The 17729-nt window shown below is 42.9% G+C and overlaps 1 protein-coding gene across 11 annotated transcripts in view; it reads right to left on the reverse strand.

Annotated features, from left to right (window-relative positions):
- The window catches only part of CTNND2 (catenin delta 2), a 2090389-nt gene that overhangs the window by 817288 nt on the left and 1255372 nt on the right, over positions 1-17729 (reverse strand). For all 11 annotated transcript variants that reach the window (XM_073678428.1, XM_073678425.1, XM_073678422.1 and 8 more), the window contains one exon: positions 17404-17589. In XM_073678428.1, coding sequence (XP_073534529.1) covers positions 17404-17589 — 186 coding nt within the window. The remainder of the gene's footprint in view (positions 1-17403; positions 17590-17729) is intronic.

Below are 17729 nucleotides of genomic sequence, written 5' to 3' on the forward strand. Positions count from 1 at the left end.
TTGGTGTTCGGTATGATCCCCGAACTTTATTGTTCGGGTTCGATCATCACTAGTACCGAGTGGATTTTCCTGTCGCATTTGGGCTCTGGATTGTCTGCGGATAAAAAGACTTTTTGTACACATTTAGTTTCTAGTCTTGAGCTGAATCTGATACAAATGACCATTTTTTAACATGATTTCATAGTATGATGGAGATGAATGTCATAGTATTATGGTGCTTCATTTCCTAATTTATTTTAATATCCCATAAAGAAACTCCCAGGGGACATGACTTTGGGAAGGGTGGATATTTAACTCCTGCAGCTTTGTTTGTATAGCTGTGCAGACTTTAAGCAAGAGTGATTCTGCTTTAAGAGGAAGGATCACAATATTGTCTGTTGTCTTACTGTGAGGAGGATGGGGCTTACATAGAGGAGGTAACACTCTGACTTGTCTTTCTCTAACCAGATGAACTGGAGGAAGCATGTCTGTAGTGTTAGGAAGTGTAATACTGGGAACATCACATCACATTACAGATGATATGACCACGCTCACCTTAGACATCATGTACTGATGCAGTATCAGCTCTTATATCATATATCTGATCAATATTACCTCAGAAATTAATGTTGCCGCCATGTCCCCTCATGTGTATGCTACAACTTACCTCACCTTACTTACTGCAGATGCAGCTCCTGTGTGACCTCAGTGCAGACATGGCTGATATATCACACATTACTGCTGTAATGTACAGATTCTTCATGAGTCCTGGGTACTGGTGACTGTATTATATGGGAAACATTGGCTGTGAACAGATATTTTCTTTAGCGTCGGGGTCTCTGCCTCCTGCCCGGCAGAGATGCCGATCTCCTCACCAACGCGGTCCAACGTCCTTCGGCTTCCTCGCTGCATCTGCCCGAGATGCGCGCACCGCACGCAGATCCCGGGCACTGTACTTAGGGCTCCCTCCCTCTGGAAGGGGCCGCGCGCACTGTCCTAAAAATTCCCCGCCAATGGCCAGAGGACTGCCCCTATATAAAGCACCTCCTCCAAAATGGAGGTGCCTGTGCAAAGTTGTAGTTTTGTGCTCTAACACTTCTCCAGCCCTCAGGTTCCAGTGCTGCCTGCCAGCCTGTCTATCAGCCGTGCCCGCCAGCCTGTCTATCAGCCCTGCCCGCCAGCCTGTATATCAGCCCTGCCCGCCAGCCTGCTCCTGATATGGGATGAGACAAGGGCAGAGGCAGATGATTTTCTCAAACACATCGCTGAAAATTCTTGAATCTTACTTTTACTTATAATCTACAATATAAATCCATTGATTTTTTTGTATGTTACATTGAGCTTGGTTGACAATACAGTGGTTATTACACCCTATAGGAAAATTTAATCAAGGAATTCCACCTTATTGGCCTCTTCCTGCCATAATAAAAAAACTATAATTAATATACCGGTGGGGGAATTAATACGCACGAAAAAGAATACGAGCAACGCACAACAATACGAGATAGAGGCAAAAAAGGTCACAGACAGATTATCAGCAAGACAATACCCTGATTGGACATTAAATAGAGCACATAGTATTGTCAATAAAAAAGATAGGCGCGATATGATTGGAGCTAAACCTAAAAATACTACCAATATGTCTAAACAAATTACATTTGTCTCCCAGTATAGTCCTCAATTCCCCACAATTAAAAACATAATTAATAAATATTTACCCATGTTATACGTAGACTCAAAATTGAGGGAAGTGCTTTCAACACCGGTTAGATTCACAGCCCGTAGAGCACCCACCTTGGGTGATCTCTTGTCCCCTAGTCTTTACTTGAAAGAGGATCGATCTAATTCTACTACCTGGCTACACACAACTGGTTTTTACAAGTGTGGACATTCAATTTGTACGTGCTGCACTCATATAATGAATACCAACACCTTTATATCTTTTTCTACTAATCTAAAATATAATATAAAAAATTTCATTAATTGTAATTCTACCTACATTATATACATTATTTCACGCAATACGTGCTGTCTCCAATATGTAGGATACACCTGTACTCCCCTAAAAAAACGCATCAGACGACATTTGTCAGATGCTCACAATAAACTGACTACTAAATGCTCTGCGGCATCAAGACATTTTTCTATGTGACATAATGGGGATACCACGGCCTTCAGAGTAACCGGGATATAGAAAGTTATAAGACCACACAGGGAGGGGCAATCACAGGAGAAAGCTCCTTAATAGAGAAAGCTGGTGGATTTACACACTGAACACACGTGTACCGGCCAGCAGGCATGACCTGATGTATCATTAGGAATGAGAACTTTGGAGTTTTTTACATATGTATTAGTTTGTATAATAATTTACTTGATATCTATTTACTGTTATTTTGATATGTAACTCTCTCTTTGAGGGTATAACATATTGATTCAATTATTTTATCATGTTATACGTGTTTAATTTGTTATGTCTGTCTAACCTTGATTGGTTTACCTTAAACATGTGATCAGCAGGATATGACATATAATGCCACTTCCTTGCGGTTTTTCATCATGCAATGATTAAGAACATATAGTTCGAAACGCGTTTGCTGTTCTCTTCCCAAGGTGGACTTTTTAGAATTTTTTCATGACCTAATAAAATAATTGGTTTTAGAAGATTTGTTCAGCTGGATCTTCCTGGTTCCTCATTGTTCGTCCAGTTGCACTGCTGGTTCCGTGCTGCGATCTTCTAGGTGGGTGAGCTGATTTTCCTCTTTCTTTCTTGCCATTATTAGGAAGTGGGTCTCCCATAGTGTTTGCCTATGCAGTAAATGCAAAAGCTGCCAAAAATTTGGAGCCACTCCAATGCCCCTTGGAAGAGACGTAGAGGGCCTCATGAAAAAATGTTCCCATTATTAGGAAGTGAGTCTCCCATAGTCTTTGCCTATGCAATGAATGGAAAAGGTGCCAAAAATTTGGAGGCACTTCAATGCCCCTTGCAAGAGACGTAGAGGTCAGAGAGCCCCCTAAAAACAATGTTCCCATTATTAGGAACTGGGTCTCCCATAGTCTTTGCTTATGCAGTGAATGCAAAAGCTGCCAAAAATTTGGAGGAACTCCAATGCCCCTTGCAAGAGACGTAGATGTCAGAGAGCCTCCTAAAAATAATGTTCACATTATTAGGAAGTGGGTCTCCCATAGTGTTTGCCTATGAAATGAATGCAAAAGCTAACAAAAATTTGGAGGAACTCCAATGCCCCTTGCAAGACACGTAGAGGAGGTGATATGGTAGATATGGAGGTGAATTATATGGTGATGGAGGATGATGAGAAGGAGGTGGACAAGAGCAAATAGACAAAATCAGGAAGCGTATACACATGTGTGGGTGTGAAAAGGTGCATGGGAATACACCTCCCAAGAAAAGACACTGGACTGGAGTTTATGTTATGCTGCTATCATTCGGTGGTGTTGAGAAGTCTGGCCCAATCCAGCCCTTGTTCATTTTTATAAGAGTGAGCCTGTCAGCATTTTCAGTTGACAGGCGGATGCACTTATCAGTTATAATTCCACCAGCGGCACTAAAAAGCCACTCTGATAAAACGCTGGCGGCAGGGCAGGCCAGGACCTCCAAGGCATAGAGAGCCAGTTCATTCCATGTACCCAGCTTGGATACCCAATAATTATAAGGCACAGCGGAATCACGGAGGACATTGGTACGGTCGGCAAGGTACTCCCTCAGCATCTTCCCAAACTTTGCACTCCTTGTGAGAGTACCCTGCGCCTCAGGGCCTGTCCGATGGGAGGGTCTGAGAAAATTCTCCCAGAACTTTGACAGTGTTCCCCTGCCTCTGCTGGATTGAAGTTGTGTCTCTCTCGCCTGTACTCCTTGGTTGTCCAACAAAGCGTGCCCTCTGCCACCAGCATTTACAGATGGGAATTTTTTTTAATAGTTCCGCAACAAGGGCCTTCTGGTACAGCCCCATTTTAGTACACCTGTCTGCCTCGGCTATAAGAGATAGAAAGTTCTCCTAGTAGCGTGGATCTAGAAGTGTCACCAACCAGTAATGACTGTCACCCAAAATTTGGAGAACGAGAATCATGGGAAAGGCAGCATAACATAAACTCAGCCATGCATGCCAGACTGCTAACAGACAAGACTTCTGTGTCCTCACCAAGAGGACGACTGACCATACTCTCCCCCTCCTCCCTGTCCTACCTGACAGTTGTGCAGGTAGTACCGCCTATAGTGCTTGAAACTAGCTCCTCCTCCTCTTCCTCTTTGTCATCCAATCCATGTTGGGATGAGATGAGGCTGGGCTGTGTGTAATCACCCTGTTTGGTTCCTCGCTTCATCTCATCGTGCTCCGCCTGCAATGCATCCTCTTTGATTGTGAACAGAGAGCATTTCAGAAGACAGAGAAGCGGTATGGTGACGTTAATTATGGCGTTATCGCCGCTCACCATCTTGGTGCAGTATTCAAAGTTTTGGAAGATGGTACATATGTCTGACATCCATGTCCATGTCAGAGGTCTTATGTGTGGAGTCTGAACTCAATAACGACGGCCTTGTTGATACTGTTAGTCTACAATTGCCCTCTTCTGCTCACAAATCCTTCCCAACATCTGTAATGTAGATTTATAATGCATGGGGACATCACACACCAGTCGGTGAGCCGGAAGCTGCAATGGCTGCTGAAACACAGCAAGGGCGGCGGAGCTGTAGGTGACTGTCTAAAATGGGCAAACAGGCGGCGTACTTTGACAAGCAGAGCTGGCAGCTCCGGGTAGGTTTTGAGAAACCGCTGAACCATGAGGTTAAGCACATGGGCCAGGCATGGTACGTGTGTGAGCTCGCCTCGCCTCCGAGCCGCCACCAGGTTACGGCCATTGTCACACACGACCATGCCTAGCTGTAGGTTCAGCAGTGTTAGCCACAGATTTGCCTGCTCTTTCAGAGCTGTCCCCAACTCTTTAGCATTGTGTAGTTTGTCACCTAAGCATATTAGCTTCAGCACAGCCTGTTGCCGTTTGGCTGAGGCAGTGCTGCAGTGCTTACAGCTTGCGACTGATGTGGTCATTTCGGAGATGGATGCTGAAGAGGAAGTGGAGGAGGAGGTGCAGGAGCTGTAGAATGTGGGGGCAACACTGATTGACCCAGGGCCCGCAATCCTCGGTGTTGGGAGGACGTGTTCCATCCCAAGGTCCGACTGGGTCCCGGCTTCCACTATGTTAACCCAGTGTGCCGTCAGTGAGTTGTACCATCCCTGCCCACAAGTACTTCTCCACGTATCCGAGGTTAAGTGGACTTTCCCAGTAACTGCATTGTTGAGGGCATGGCTAATGTTTTGGGACACGTGCTTGTGTAATGCGGGGACGGCACACCGGGAGAAATAGTGGCGGCTGGGGACCGAGTATTGAGGGACGGCCGCCGCCATCAGGTTGTGGAAAGCTTCCATCTCCACAAGCCTAAAAGGCAACATTTCGAGCACAAGCAGTCGTGAAATGTGTGAATTTAGTAGTGTGACCTGTGGGGTGTTGGCTGCGTATTTGCGCTTGCGTTCCAAGGACTGGGGTAGAGACAACTGAACGCTGCGCTGGGACAAGGACATGCTTGCTGATGGTGCTAGTTGATAGTGTGGTCCTCCTCCTGACTTTCTGGCAATTGTGTCTCATCATCGTCCACCTCTTGTGACAGTTTCCAACAGTCGTCTTCGTGTGACCGTGGCTGCTCAAATATTTGGGCATTGCTACATGCGATTTCCTCTTGCCCTGCTTCAAGTGGCCCGGTCGAGAGGCCCGAATCTATAAATGGAACAGTGAACAGCTCTTTGAAGTGTCCAAGTGTGGGATCAGCTGTCTCTGGGCACTCGGCATGGTGGGAGAAAGGAGGATCAGGGTCAGGAATATGCAGTTCAGACTCACGGCTGCTGAGACTTGACTGTGTGGAAGACAGAGTGGTGGTGGTGGTGGTGGCTAAGTGACTGGAAGAATTATCTGCTATCCAACCAATAACCTTTTCACACTGCTCTGTGTTCAATAGTGGTGTTCTGAGGTCCCCTATTAATTGGGACAGGAATGTCGAGCGAGAAGATGTGGGTGTTTGTTGTGGCACAATTTCAGCTATCCCATGGCCCGGCCTCGTCCTTTGCATGCACCATCATCACCATCACGTTCACTTCCCCGTCCCTTGCCATGCGCCTTGCCCATTTTAAATGGAGGACAATATTTTCCACGTTCACTACAAATGGCTGGATTTGAACTGCAGTGATATGTGATGCATGTGACAGAAAACCACAGTTTTAAATAGCTGGCCTGTAGGTAACTATTTTTAACAGCGACCTCGTGTCAATAACTTCGCTAACACGCTGCAACAAAATTTCAATGGAGGCCAGAAATGGCAGACTTTTCAGTGCACTTATATGTGATCCATGTGACGGACAAACCACAGTTTTAAATAAATGGATTTTTAGCGCTGTTATATGGAAAGGATCTGGCTGTATTCTGCAGTACCAACAAGCAAATGGAGCAGAAAAATGGTGTTCTCTTGATTGCTTTTTAAGCAGATAATCAGGATTAAGATCCAAAAAAAAAAATTATTCCTGGCTCCTAATACCTGGGGCTAGTTCTACCAATATCTGTAAAAGCACCAGCAGCACAAGGAACTGGAATGGACCCTCTTGCTATATGCACTGCAGTCTGCCACATACACTGCCTGCCAGCCTGCCTAGCTCTGATATCTGTGCAGCTGGATTAGTCCTCAGAAGGACTGTTAGTTGAGATGGATATATGGTGGTATACCTACACTAACTAACAAGTAAATCTCTCCCTAGCTCAGCAGCACCTCTCACTACACTGCCTGATTCTGGAGTAGACTGTAACGAGCATGGCGGCACCAGGTCTGATCTAGACCTGATGACGCTGTGCGGCCAGCCAATCACTGTAATGCCACATCCAGCATGGCTGTGACATTACAGTGTGTGGCAGACAATCCCTGCATCTTAATTGGCTCTCTAAAGAGCGCCAAACATGCAGGGAGGGGACCCGAGCTCCCACTGAACAACCCCGGAAATATTCAGCGAGCGCCGAGCATCTCGAGCAGTGAGATGCTCTGGCGAATACCGAGCAGTAGTGAACAAGCTCGCTCATCACTAATGCCTATCCCTGATGCTGTTGAGCCAGTGGGAGCAGCTAAAGGCACATGTCATCAAGTGAACTACAAACTTAGGGCAATGTATCTCTAATATGGGTGCCCTTGAGTCAGTGAGAGAGGCTAAGGATGAATGTCATCAAGTTCTTGAAAAACAACTGAAAATTGAGTGGCAGGGTTATTAATAATGCCTTAGTACAGGGTTCCCCAACTCCAGTCCTCAAGGCCCACCAACAGGTCATGTTTTCAGGATTTCCTTAGTATTGCACAGGTGATAATTCCATCATCAGCACAGGCAATAGTTACATCACCTGTGCAATACTAAGGAAATCCTGAAAACATGACCTGTTGGTGGGCCTTGAGGACTGGAGTTGGGGAACCCTGCCTTAGTAGACCTTTTGTGCTAATAGGCTTTATTTCAATTACTATGTACAAACATTATTTATTTATTTTATTTTTATCACTTGTATGGTGCCATTGATTCTGTGGTGCTTTGCAGGCGTTGTTGGTGGTGTGCCCCAGTCTAGATTCCCTATATTATGAAAGTTATTTAATGGTCAGTTATTAACCCCTTTACCCCGAGGGTGGTTTGTACAGGGCCAATTTTTACAATTCTGACCACTGTCACTTTATGAGGTAATACCTCTGGAACGCTTCAACGGATCCCGCTGATTCTGAGAATGTTTTTTCGTGACATATTGTACTTCTTGATAGTTGTAAAATTTCTTCAATATCACTTGCATTTACTGTATTTTTGAAAAAATCTGAAATTTGGCAAAAATTTTGAAAATTTTGCATTTTTCAAAATTTTTATTTTTATGCCCTTAAATCAGAGAGTTATATTACACTAACAAGTTAATAAATAACATTTCCCACATGTCTACTTTACATCAGCACAATTTTGGAACCAACATTTTATTTTTATTAGGGAGCTATATGGGTCAAAAGTTGACCAGCGAGTTCCCATTTTTACAACAAAATTTACAAAACCATTTTTTTTAGGGACCACATCAAATTTGAAGTGGCTTTGAGGGGCTTTTATGACAGAAATTACCTAAAAGTGACACCATTCTAAAAACTGCACCCCTAAATGTGCTCAAAACCAAATTCTACAAGTTTATTAACCCTTCACAGGAATTTTTGAAAAGTAGAAGAAAAAAATGAACATTGAACTTTTTTCACAAAAATGTTAATTTAGACTCTAATTTTTTATTTTTTTCAAGGGTAACAGGAAAAAATGGATGCAAAATTTGTTGTGCAATTTCTCCTGAGCACACCGATACCCCATACGTGGGGGAAAACTACCGTTTTGGCGCACGGCAGTGTTCGGAAGAGTAAGAGCGCCATTTGACTTTTTGAATGTAAAATTTGCTTGACTAATTAGAGGATACCATGTTGCGTTTGGAGAGCCCCTGATGTGCGTAAACAGTGGAAACCCCCCACAGGTGACACCATTTTGGAAACTAGACCCTTCAGGGAACTTATCTAGATGTGTGGTAAGCACCTTTAACCCCCAGGTGCTTCACAAAAGTTTAGAACATTGAGCCGTAAATATAAAATTTTCACAATTTTCCCACAAAAATGTCTTTCAGCCCCCAATTTTGCATTTTCATAAGGGTAACATGAGAAATTTCGCCATACCATTTGTTGTGCAATTTCTCTTGAGTACGCTAACACCCCATATGTGGGGGCAAACCACTGTTTGGGTACACAGCAGGGTTAGGAAGGGAAGGAGCGCCATTTGACTTTTTGAATGTAAAATTAGCTTGAATAATTAGCCAAAGCCATGTAGCATTTGGAGAGCCGCTGATGTGCCTAAACAGTGGAAACTCCCCACAAGTGACATCACTTTGGAAACTAGACCCCTCAGGGAACTTATCTAGGTGTGTCGTGAACACCCTGAACCCCCAGGTGCTTCACAGAAGTTTATAACATGGAGCCGTGAAAATAAAAAAAGCTAACTTTTTCCACAAAAATGATGTTTTAGATCCAAATTTTTTATTTTCACAACAGAAAATGGACCCCAAAAACTTTTGGCAATTTCTCCTGAGTTCTCCCATATGTGGAGAAAATACACTGTTTGGGTGCACGGCAGGGTTCAGAAGGGAAGGAGCACTGTGTGACTGTTTGAACACAAAATTGGCTGGAATTGAGAGCGGATGTCACGTCGCGTTTGGAGAGCCCCTGATGCGCCTAAATTGTGGAATCCCCCCCACAAGTGACCCCATTTTGGAAACTAGACCCCTCAAGGATTTTATCAAGGGGTGTAGTGAACATTTTGAACCCAGAGATACGACACAGAAATTGATAACATTAGGTCATCATATTGAATAAGTTGTCATTAGTCTTGAGCACAAGTGCTCGCTACTTGAGTTTGCATCGGGTACCCAGGTATGCACCATGTATCGCGGGTGCTCGAGCGACATGCTCGAGTCCCCACCCTGCATGTTTCACGCTTGTTAGACACCCCAAAAAAAATTGCTCGTGCATGGCAGGCAATCCCCACCAGTTTTTTTTGGCCGCGTAGCATATGGGGCGGAGACTTGAGCATGTCACTTGAGAACCCGCAATACTCAGTGCATACCCAAGCACCTGATGCAAACTCAAGTAGCGAGCACTTGCGCTCAACACTAGTCGCCATATTGTCACTTTTTTTCTTTACTTTTGAAAAAATCCCAACTCCAACACAACCCTAACCCTAGCACAACCCTAACTCTAACCCTAGCATTACCCTAATCCAACTCTAAACCTAGCCCAACCCTAGCACAACCCTAGCACAACCCTAACCCTAGCACAACCCTAACCCTAAAGTTTATTTTTTACGCCTTTCTTCGTGACGTATAAGTGATTAGATGACTTTATTGTTTGGGTCAGTGCAATTACAGAGATACCAGATTTATAGCAGGTTTTTATTACTGACAGCTGTCACAAACTAAAAGACGCTTTCTTTTGCAAAGATTAATTTTTTCATCGCCATATTTTGAGAGCTATAACGTTTCCATATTTCAGCCGACAGAGCCATATGATGGCTTGTTTTTTGCGGGACGAGTTAGCGTTTTTAATGGTACCATTTTCAGACACATCACATTTTTTGATCGCTTTCTATTCTGATTTTTGGGAGGCAGAATAAACAAAAACCAACAATTCAGGAATAGTTGTTTTTTTTTTTAAGCCATCCTGCGTGTGGTAAAATTGATAAGGCAGCTTTATTCTTCGGGTCAGTACGTTAACAGCGGTACCACATTTATATAGTTTTTTTTATGTTTTGCCGCTTTTACACAATAAAAACTATTTTATAAAAAAATATTTTTTGCATCGCTTTATTCTGAGAGCTATAACTTTTTTATTTTTCGGCTGATGGAGTTGTATGGCAGCTTGTTTTTTGCAGAACAAGATGGCGTTTTCAGCGGTACCATCTTTATTTACATTCGTCTTTTTGATCGCGTTTTATTTCATTTTTTGTTTGGCGGTATAATGATAAAGCATAGTTTTTTGCTTCGTTTTTTATTTTTACCGTGTTCACTAAAGGGGTTAACTAGTGGGTCAGTTTTATAGGTCAGGTCGTTACCAAATATGTGTACTTTTATTGTTTTTTTTTTTTTCCATAATACTATTTATTGATGTGTACAATATAATTTTATTTTTTGGGGAGTATTTTTTTCATTTTTATTTTTATTTATTTATTTATTTTTTCACTTTCTGATTCTTTTTTAACTTTTACAGGTTGTCCCATTATGGAACTTTCACTTTTTACATTCTGATCTCCTGTATAGCTCAGGAATGCAGCAGCATCGCTGTGCTATACAGGCTGCCAGCGCTGCAGAGGGAGAAGATACTGTGATCATGCACAGACACTGCGAGACACCAGAGAGGAGGTAAGTAGCGGCGCTTACCTCTTTTTGCCACCGGAATGCTGTGATCGACTTCGATCACAGCATTTCGGGGGTTAATGTGCTGGTAGAGGTGTGGGACCGCTCCCAGCACATAGCACCGGGTGTAAGTTGTGACAATCAGCTGACACCCAGCGGAGATTCCGCCCGTACAGCTTGTGTGCGGGCGGAATCGCCGATGCGTACTAATACGTATCTGGTCCATAAGGCCCAGGGCGCAGATACATATTAGTACATATCATGTCAGAAAGGGGTTAAAATTGATGTTATATGTACAAGTATATAACTTTTACGTACTCTTTATAATATCTTTCTCTTTTATATATACACTGCTCAAAAAAATAAAGGGAACACTTAAACAACAGAATATAACTCCAAGTAAATCAAACTTCTGTGAAATCAAACTGTCCACTTAGGAAGCAACACTGATTCACAATCAATTTCACATTCTGTTGTGCAAATTGAATAGACAATAGATGGAAATTATAGGCAATTATCAAGACACCCTCAATAAAGGAGTGGTTCTGCAGGTGGGGACCACAGACCACATCTCAATGCTTTCTGGCTGATGTTTTGGTCACTTTTGAATGTTGGTTGTGCATTCACACTCGTGGTAGCATGAGACGGACTCTACAACCCACAGAAGTTGCTCAGGTAGTGCAGCTCATACAGGATGGCACATCAATGCAAGCTGTGGCAAGAAGGTTTGCTGTGTCTGTCAGCGTAGTGTCCAGAGGCTGGCGGTGCTACCAGGAGACAGGCCAGGAGATGTGGAGGGGGCCGTAGGAGGGAAACAACCCAGCAGCAAGACCGTTACTTCCGCCTTTGTGCAAGGAGGAACAGGAAGAGCACTGCCAGAGCCCTGTAAAATGACCTCCAGCAGGTCACAAATGTGCATGTGTCTGCACAAACGGTTAGAAACCGACTCCATGAGGGCCTGACGTCCACAGATGGGAGTTGTGCTCACAGCCCAACACCGTGCAGGACGCTTTGCATTTGCCAACACCAGGATTGGCAAAGTCGCCACTGGCGCCCTGTGCTCTGATCACAGCAGGTTCACACTGAGCACATGTGACAGACGTGACAGAGTCTGGTGACGCCGTGGAGAGCGATCTGCTGCCTGCAACATCTTTCAACATGACCAGTTTGGCAGTGGGTCAGTAATGGTGTGGGGTGGAATTTCTTTGGAGGGCCGCACAGCCCTCCATGTGCTCGCCAGAGGTAGCCTGACTGCCATTAGGTACCGGGATGAGATCCTCAGACCCCTTGTGAGACCATATGCTGGTGCGGTTGGCCCTGGGTTCCTCCTAATGCAGGATAATGCCAGACCTCATGTGGCTGGAGTGTGTCAGCAGTTCCTGCAAGATGAAGGCATTGAAGCTATGGACTGGCCCGCCTGTTCCCCAGACATGAATCCAATTGAGCACATCTGGGACATCATTGACATCATGTCTCACATCATGGACATCATGTCTCACTCCATCCACCAACGTCACGTTGCACCACAGACTGTCCAGGAGTTGGCGGATGCTTTATTCCAGGTCTGGGAGGAGATCCCACAGGAGACCATCCGCAACCTCATCAGGAGCATGCCCAGGTGTTGTAGGGAGGTCATACAGGCACGTAGAGGCCACACAATACTGAGCCTCATTTTGACTTGTTTTAAGATCATTACATCAAAGTTGGATCAGCCTGTAGTGTGTTTTTCCACTTTAATTTTAGGGGTGACTCCAAATCCAGGCCTCCATTGGTTAATAAATTTGATTTCCATAGATGATTTTGTGTGATTTTGTTGTCAGCACATTCAACTTTGTACAGAACAAAGTATTAAATGAGAATATTTCATTCATTCAGATCTAGGATGTGTTATTTGAGTGTTCCCTTTATTTTTTTGAGCAGTGTACTTTTCGGTTAGTAGTAAGTGGGTTTAAGAAATTATTACTACACAACTACTGTACATAATAGTGGCTTCTAGAACCAAAAATAAAATTGGTGCATTAACAAAACTGGTTGCAGTATAATAGTTATTGAGGCACGGCAGAACTTATTATACAGTTATTCACACTGTGACTACTTCCTTTATTATGGTTTACTTTCTACTTTCCCCATTACAGGATATTTTGCTTTAGTTACGGTACTATCTATCACAATTTGGTAGAGTTGCATTGTGTAAATGAATCTGTCGTTGCTCTGGAATTTTGTTACTTGTATGCGCAGTCTTTCCATAGCATGTAGAACTCGCTGATGGCTTTGTTAGGCATGGTTGATGGTGATCGAGTCCGTTTAAGGTGTCAAATGGCCTCTTTGGTGGCAGTTCAGGAGTCAGGTGGAAGTTGCAGACAAGTTAAGGTGGACGCATTTTAACTAATAGAGGATGTAAGACCTCATGGTGGTGAAGAGGCTCAGCTTTGGTGGCCAGCCTCAAGGATGTTGTAAATGTAACTTCAATCAAGGGCGGGTATGGTGGTAAAGCACAGGAGTGAGGGTAATAAGGTCATTGGTGCCCTGCAAGTTTACTGGCTCTGCTTGAATGGCAAGCCAGTGCTTGCCACCCCTTTATGTCTGTCTGTCCTGGTGCTGTATATGTCAGACAGATGGGGATATCACAGTAAGGCCACGGTCCCACTATCAGTATTTGGTCAGTATTCGGTCAGTATTTTTTCTCAGGAGTGGGAGCCAAAACCACGAGTGGGTCAAAAATGCAGAAATTGTGCACTTGTTTCTATTATACCTTTTCTCTAATTGTTCCTCATCTGGTTTTGGCTTCCACTCCTGAGATAAAATACTGACCGAATACTCACCAAATACTGATAGTGGGGCCATGGCCTACTAGTGAATCCCAATGTACTAGCACTTTACCTGACTCCAAATGTGATTGTTTTAATACTGTGATTTAAATAAAGCTGTGGCCATTTTGACAACCAAAACAATGGGTTTTTGTGTATTCATTCCACAGTCGATGTTTACTGTAATTGTTTTAAGAAGGAGTGCGTCTGTCCCATATCCAAAAGTCAATCATTTGATCCGGTCATATGAACTCAATAAGCACCGTATAAGATCACCTGCACTGCACATTTTGAGGAGGTTTGCTTGTGTAGCATTGATGTACGCTGCAGGTGGCTTTTTTGAAATCACATCCCTGGCAGAATGTCAGTTTTTGGGACATCATAGATCTGTCTCCACCCTTTGTTCAGTTACACTCCAAAAGACGCTTAAAGGATAATTATGCACACCCATTCCTACCCATGGGCTGATCACTCAGGGGTGCAAAAGAAGCCACATGTTTTGTGTGTGATCATTGTAGTTGTTGTAACAAAAATAATTGAGCTTCATCTGGATTCTCTTTTTGCCATATAAAGAAACCTTAAATCGTCTCCCATCACATCACAGACACCTGTAAATCAAGAAAATCTGTAAATAAATTACATTACTTAAGGTACTACTCCAGCATTTTCTTATTGCAGCTCTGGAGTAGTGCTTCTAATCTAAGGTCTCTGATCCTATTCTTATACTTTTCTGCAGCCGCTCCAGTCGGTCTTCAACAGGTTGTGACAGGCTGGATTGCTCCAGTGTTTGCTGAGCGATCAGGAGGTCACTTTTCAATCTAAGTCTATGAAAGCTTCATTTTGACTCTCATAGAACTGAGCGCTTGTGACCGTTGCTTCTGACTTCCAGTCAGTCATACATTGTGGTCACAAGTTGGCGCCGTGGGACTGGAGCAACGTTGATAAAAGCTAAAGATGGCAGCGGATCAATATACTACTAGGGTTGGGAACATAGATTAGTACTATCATTCCAACGCTGAAAAAAAAACAAGCTGGAGTGGTGATTTAATTCAATGGGGAAAAAGGAAGAAAAGGGGCTCTGTACAAGAACAGTATATTGGCCCTTTGCAGTCCATTAATGTATCTGTGGCAGAAGCTGCTTGCTGCTTTTGAGGTGAAATAGGGCCCTTTTTTGGGCTCCTGTGCAGCTGCACCAATGGTATGTCCACCACTTTTATTATTTAGTTATCCTGAGGATGCTCTTATAATAGGTATTCAAAACTTGACAGCTGAAATCTTTGAATAATGATATCTTGCTCAATGTCTACATAATGTTAGAATTGATGATTTGTATTCTGGAAATGCAGTTTTTATCAGGTACTGTACAATACTATGATGTAGAATGAATTAAAGCATATCAATCAGTATAACTTGTATATATAAATGAATAGTACATGCTTATGCATTAAACTTTGTTATACATTTAAGGTTGCGGTCAGACGGCAGTATATTCTCTAATGTGAGAGAATTGGGGACATCATAGATCTTTCTCCACCCTTTGTTCAGTTACACTCCAAAAGACGCTTAGAGGATAATTATGCACACCCCTTCCTACCCATGGGCTGATTAGGCTAATGACACTTGGCTCAAACTTTGCCAGAATTTGATCCTAGTGTCACCTGAGTATGATCCAATTCTCTCTCTCGCAGCACAGGTGCTGGGAAGATGGACAACTTAATTTCTCAATCTTCTCCATTGTTTCTGTTCGTGTAAATCAGACTGTGCTTAGATGACATCTGAGTGCATTTCGATGTTTTACAAGCACACATAGTGCACATGGTCTGATTATTGGATGCACTTGCAGCATGCTGGGATAGTTTTCTCAATCGGCATGAGAAAAAAAAGGGCTAGTCAGCAGTGCCCCATAGTATAATATTGGGCCGATTGCTATCCGATAAAACATGTTATAAATAAGCTCATGTGAGCAAGCCCGTCAAGTGTAATTTTCCCTACCTTTTAGAAGCCTGTGTTTTATCTTTTCCTGCCTGTAAGCTCTCTCTTCCCAAGCATTGCATTTGATGTAATAAAGTGAACAAAGAGTAGGGGGAGTAGGTTTAAAGGGAATATGCCAGCAGGTTATTGCTATGTAATCTGAGGACAGTATGAGGTAAGGGTTAAAACACATAATTTAACAATGTGTCACATGTCGAGCTCTGTAGTGGTGTAGTGCTGTTTACTTACACTTAAGGTTTTATCACCTGGTGATTTTCATTGTCCGGACTACAGAAACTACTGCAGAGCATGCCTCTCGGTCTGACTCCGCCCCCTCCTGTGATGAGCAGCTCACTGTCTATAGCTATGTGCACAGGGAGCCTAGTGTGGGCAGGCTTTCTCAGCTGTGTTGCATCTAAAAAGTTTTCATGCTACATCTAAAAACTCTGATTGTGTAACAACGGTTGCACCCAGTAAAATAAGTGATACATTGTTGGATTCAGGATCTCTTTGCCTACATCATGCTGCTGTTAGATGAGGTAGCAAAATCTGCCGACAGATTACCTTTCAAGATGACCTGTCACCTGCTTTTCCCAATATAAACAAAAGTAACTACTACTACTGTAGTCCATCAACCTCTATAAAAGCCTTCATCTCTTCCAACGTATCACAAATAAATATCTTTTATAAGTCTCCCACACCTTATGCTATTCAGCAAGGTCCGGTCCAGTGGTCATTGGTGGTCTGGGGTCTGTCCCTCTTCTATTGCCAGAATCGCCATGCTTCTGCCTTGATTGATGTAGATAATGTGTCCTACATTATCCACAGGGCCCTGGGAATATTGTGCCTGCACAGTTGAAGAGCAGGTCTGCACAGGTGAAATTTGCTCTGCCCTATTACTGGCAGAACAAAGTTTTGTAATGCACAGAACTTAGTAGGCAGAGCAAAGGGGGCCTACACCGCAGCAAGATTTGTAGGGACCTGTTTATGATGCAGGATGTGTCATCCACGTCAATCAAGGCAGGAGGATGGCAAATCTGCCAGTAGAGGAGGTGCAAACCGGAGATCACCGACGCCTATAGAACTGGACTGTGCTGATTAGCACATTTCACGTGAGACCAATAAAAGGTATTTTTTTGGATATGCAGGGAGAGGTGGAGGCTTATATAAAGGTTGACGGACTGTGGTAATAGACCAGGTAATAATGATGGCTTTAGTTTGTATTGGTAAAATCTGGTGACAGGTTCCATTTAACATATAACTACAGTAGTTTGTTTTCTTTCTAACAGCAGGTATACTTATTTGATGCCATTTTTGTCAACTTGTCTTCAATTACAGCAAAGAGGTCTGTGGATGCAACTCTAGACTATAATTCAGGCTGTTACACAGGACCATGGAAAACAATTTGTTTTTAATTAAAAAGTTATTTTTGACATAAATTATGACCTGTATAATTGTGTTCAAAATTAGACAAAAGTTTTCTGAGATGGGATTTTCTATTAGTGAGCACATTTTATTTTACTTTTAACATACGATGTCACTATTTCTAGGTATTTTGTTACTTATAAACTTTACATAAGTTGCTGAAATCTGAACACCTTTTGACTTGTCTTTGTATAGTTAAATGAAGAACAGAATTACTCACCTGATCTAAAGATTTCTTTTTCTTCTTCTTTTTTCCCCAGCATCCCGAACTTTCAGTATCTTTGCTATTGGTATCACCACAAAGTAATCCATCAAGTTCATCAGTTCCAATTTGCTGTCCCTGAGAAGTTTCTGCGGCTAACCGGTAGGAAAGGTTTCTCATAATGCACACACAGTTTTCAACGGTCTTACAAGAAAAAAAAAGATGAAATAAATAAATACATATTTTTTTTCAAGCGCAAGGTTTATTGTTTTTAAAAATTATAGAGATCAAAACCTTTGGCAACTTTAAAGTATCTGCAAATCATTACTGTACTCTTAGACAAC

This window comes from Phyllobates terribilis, unplaced genomic scaffold (assembly GCF_046119375.1).
Source record: "Phyllobates terribilis strain yellow unplaced genomic scaffold, ASM4611937v1 Scaffold_4__5_contigs__length_816908805, whole genome shotgun sequence".
In the NCBI taxonomy this organism is placed as follows: Eukaryota; Metazoa; Chordata; class Amphibia; order Anura; family Dendrobatidae; genus Phyllobates; species Phyllobates terribilis.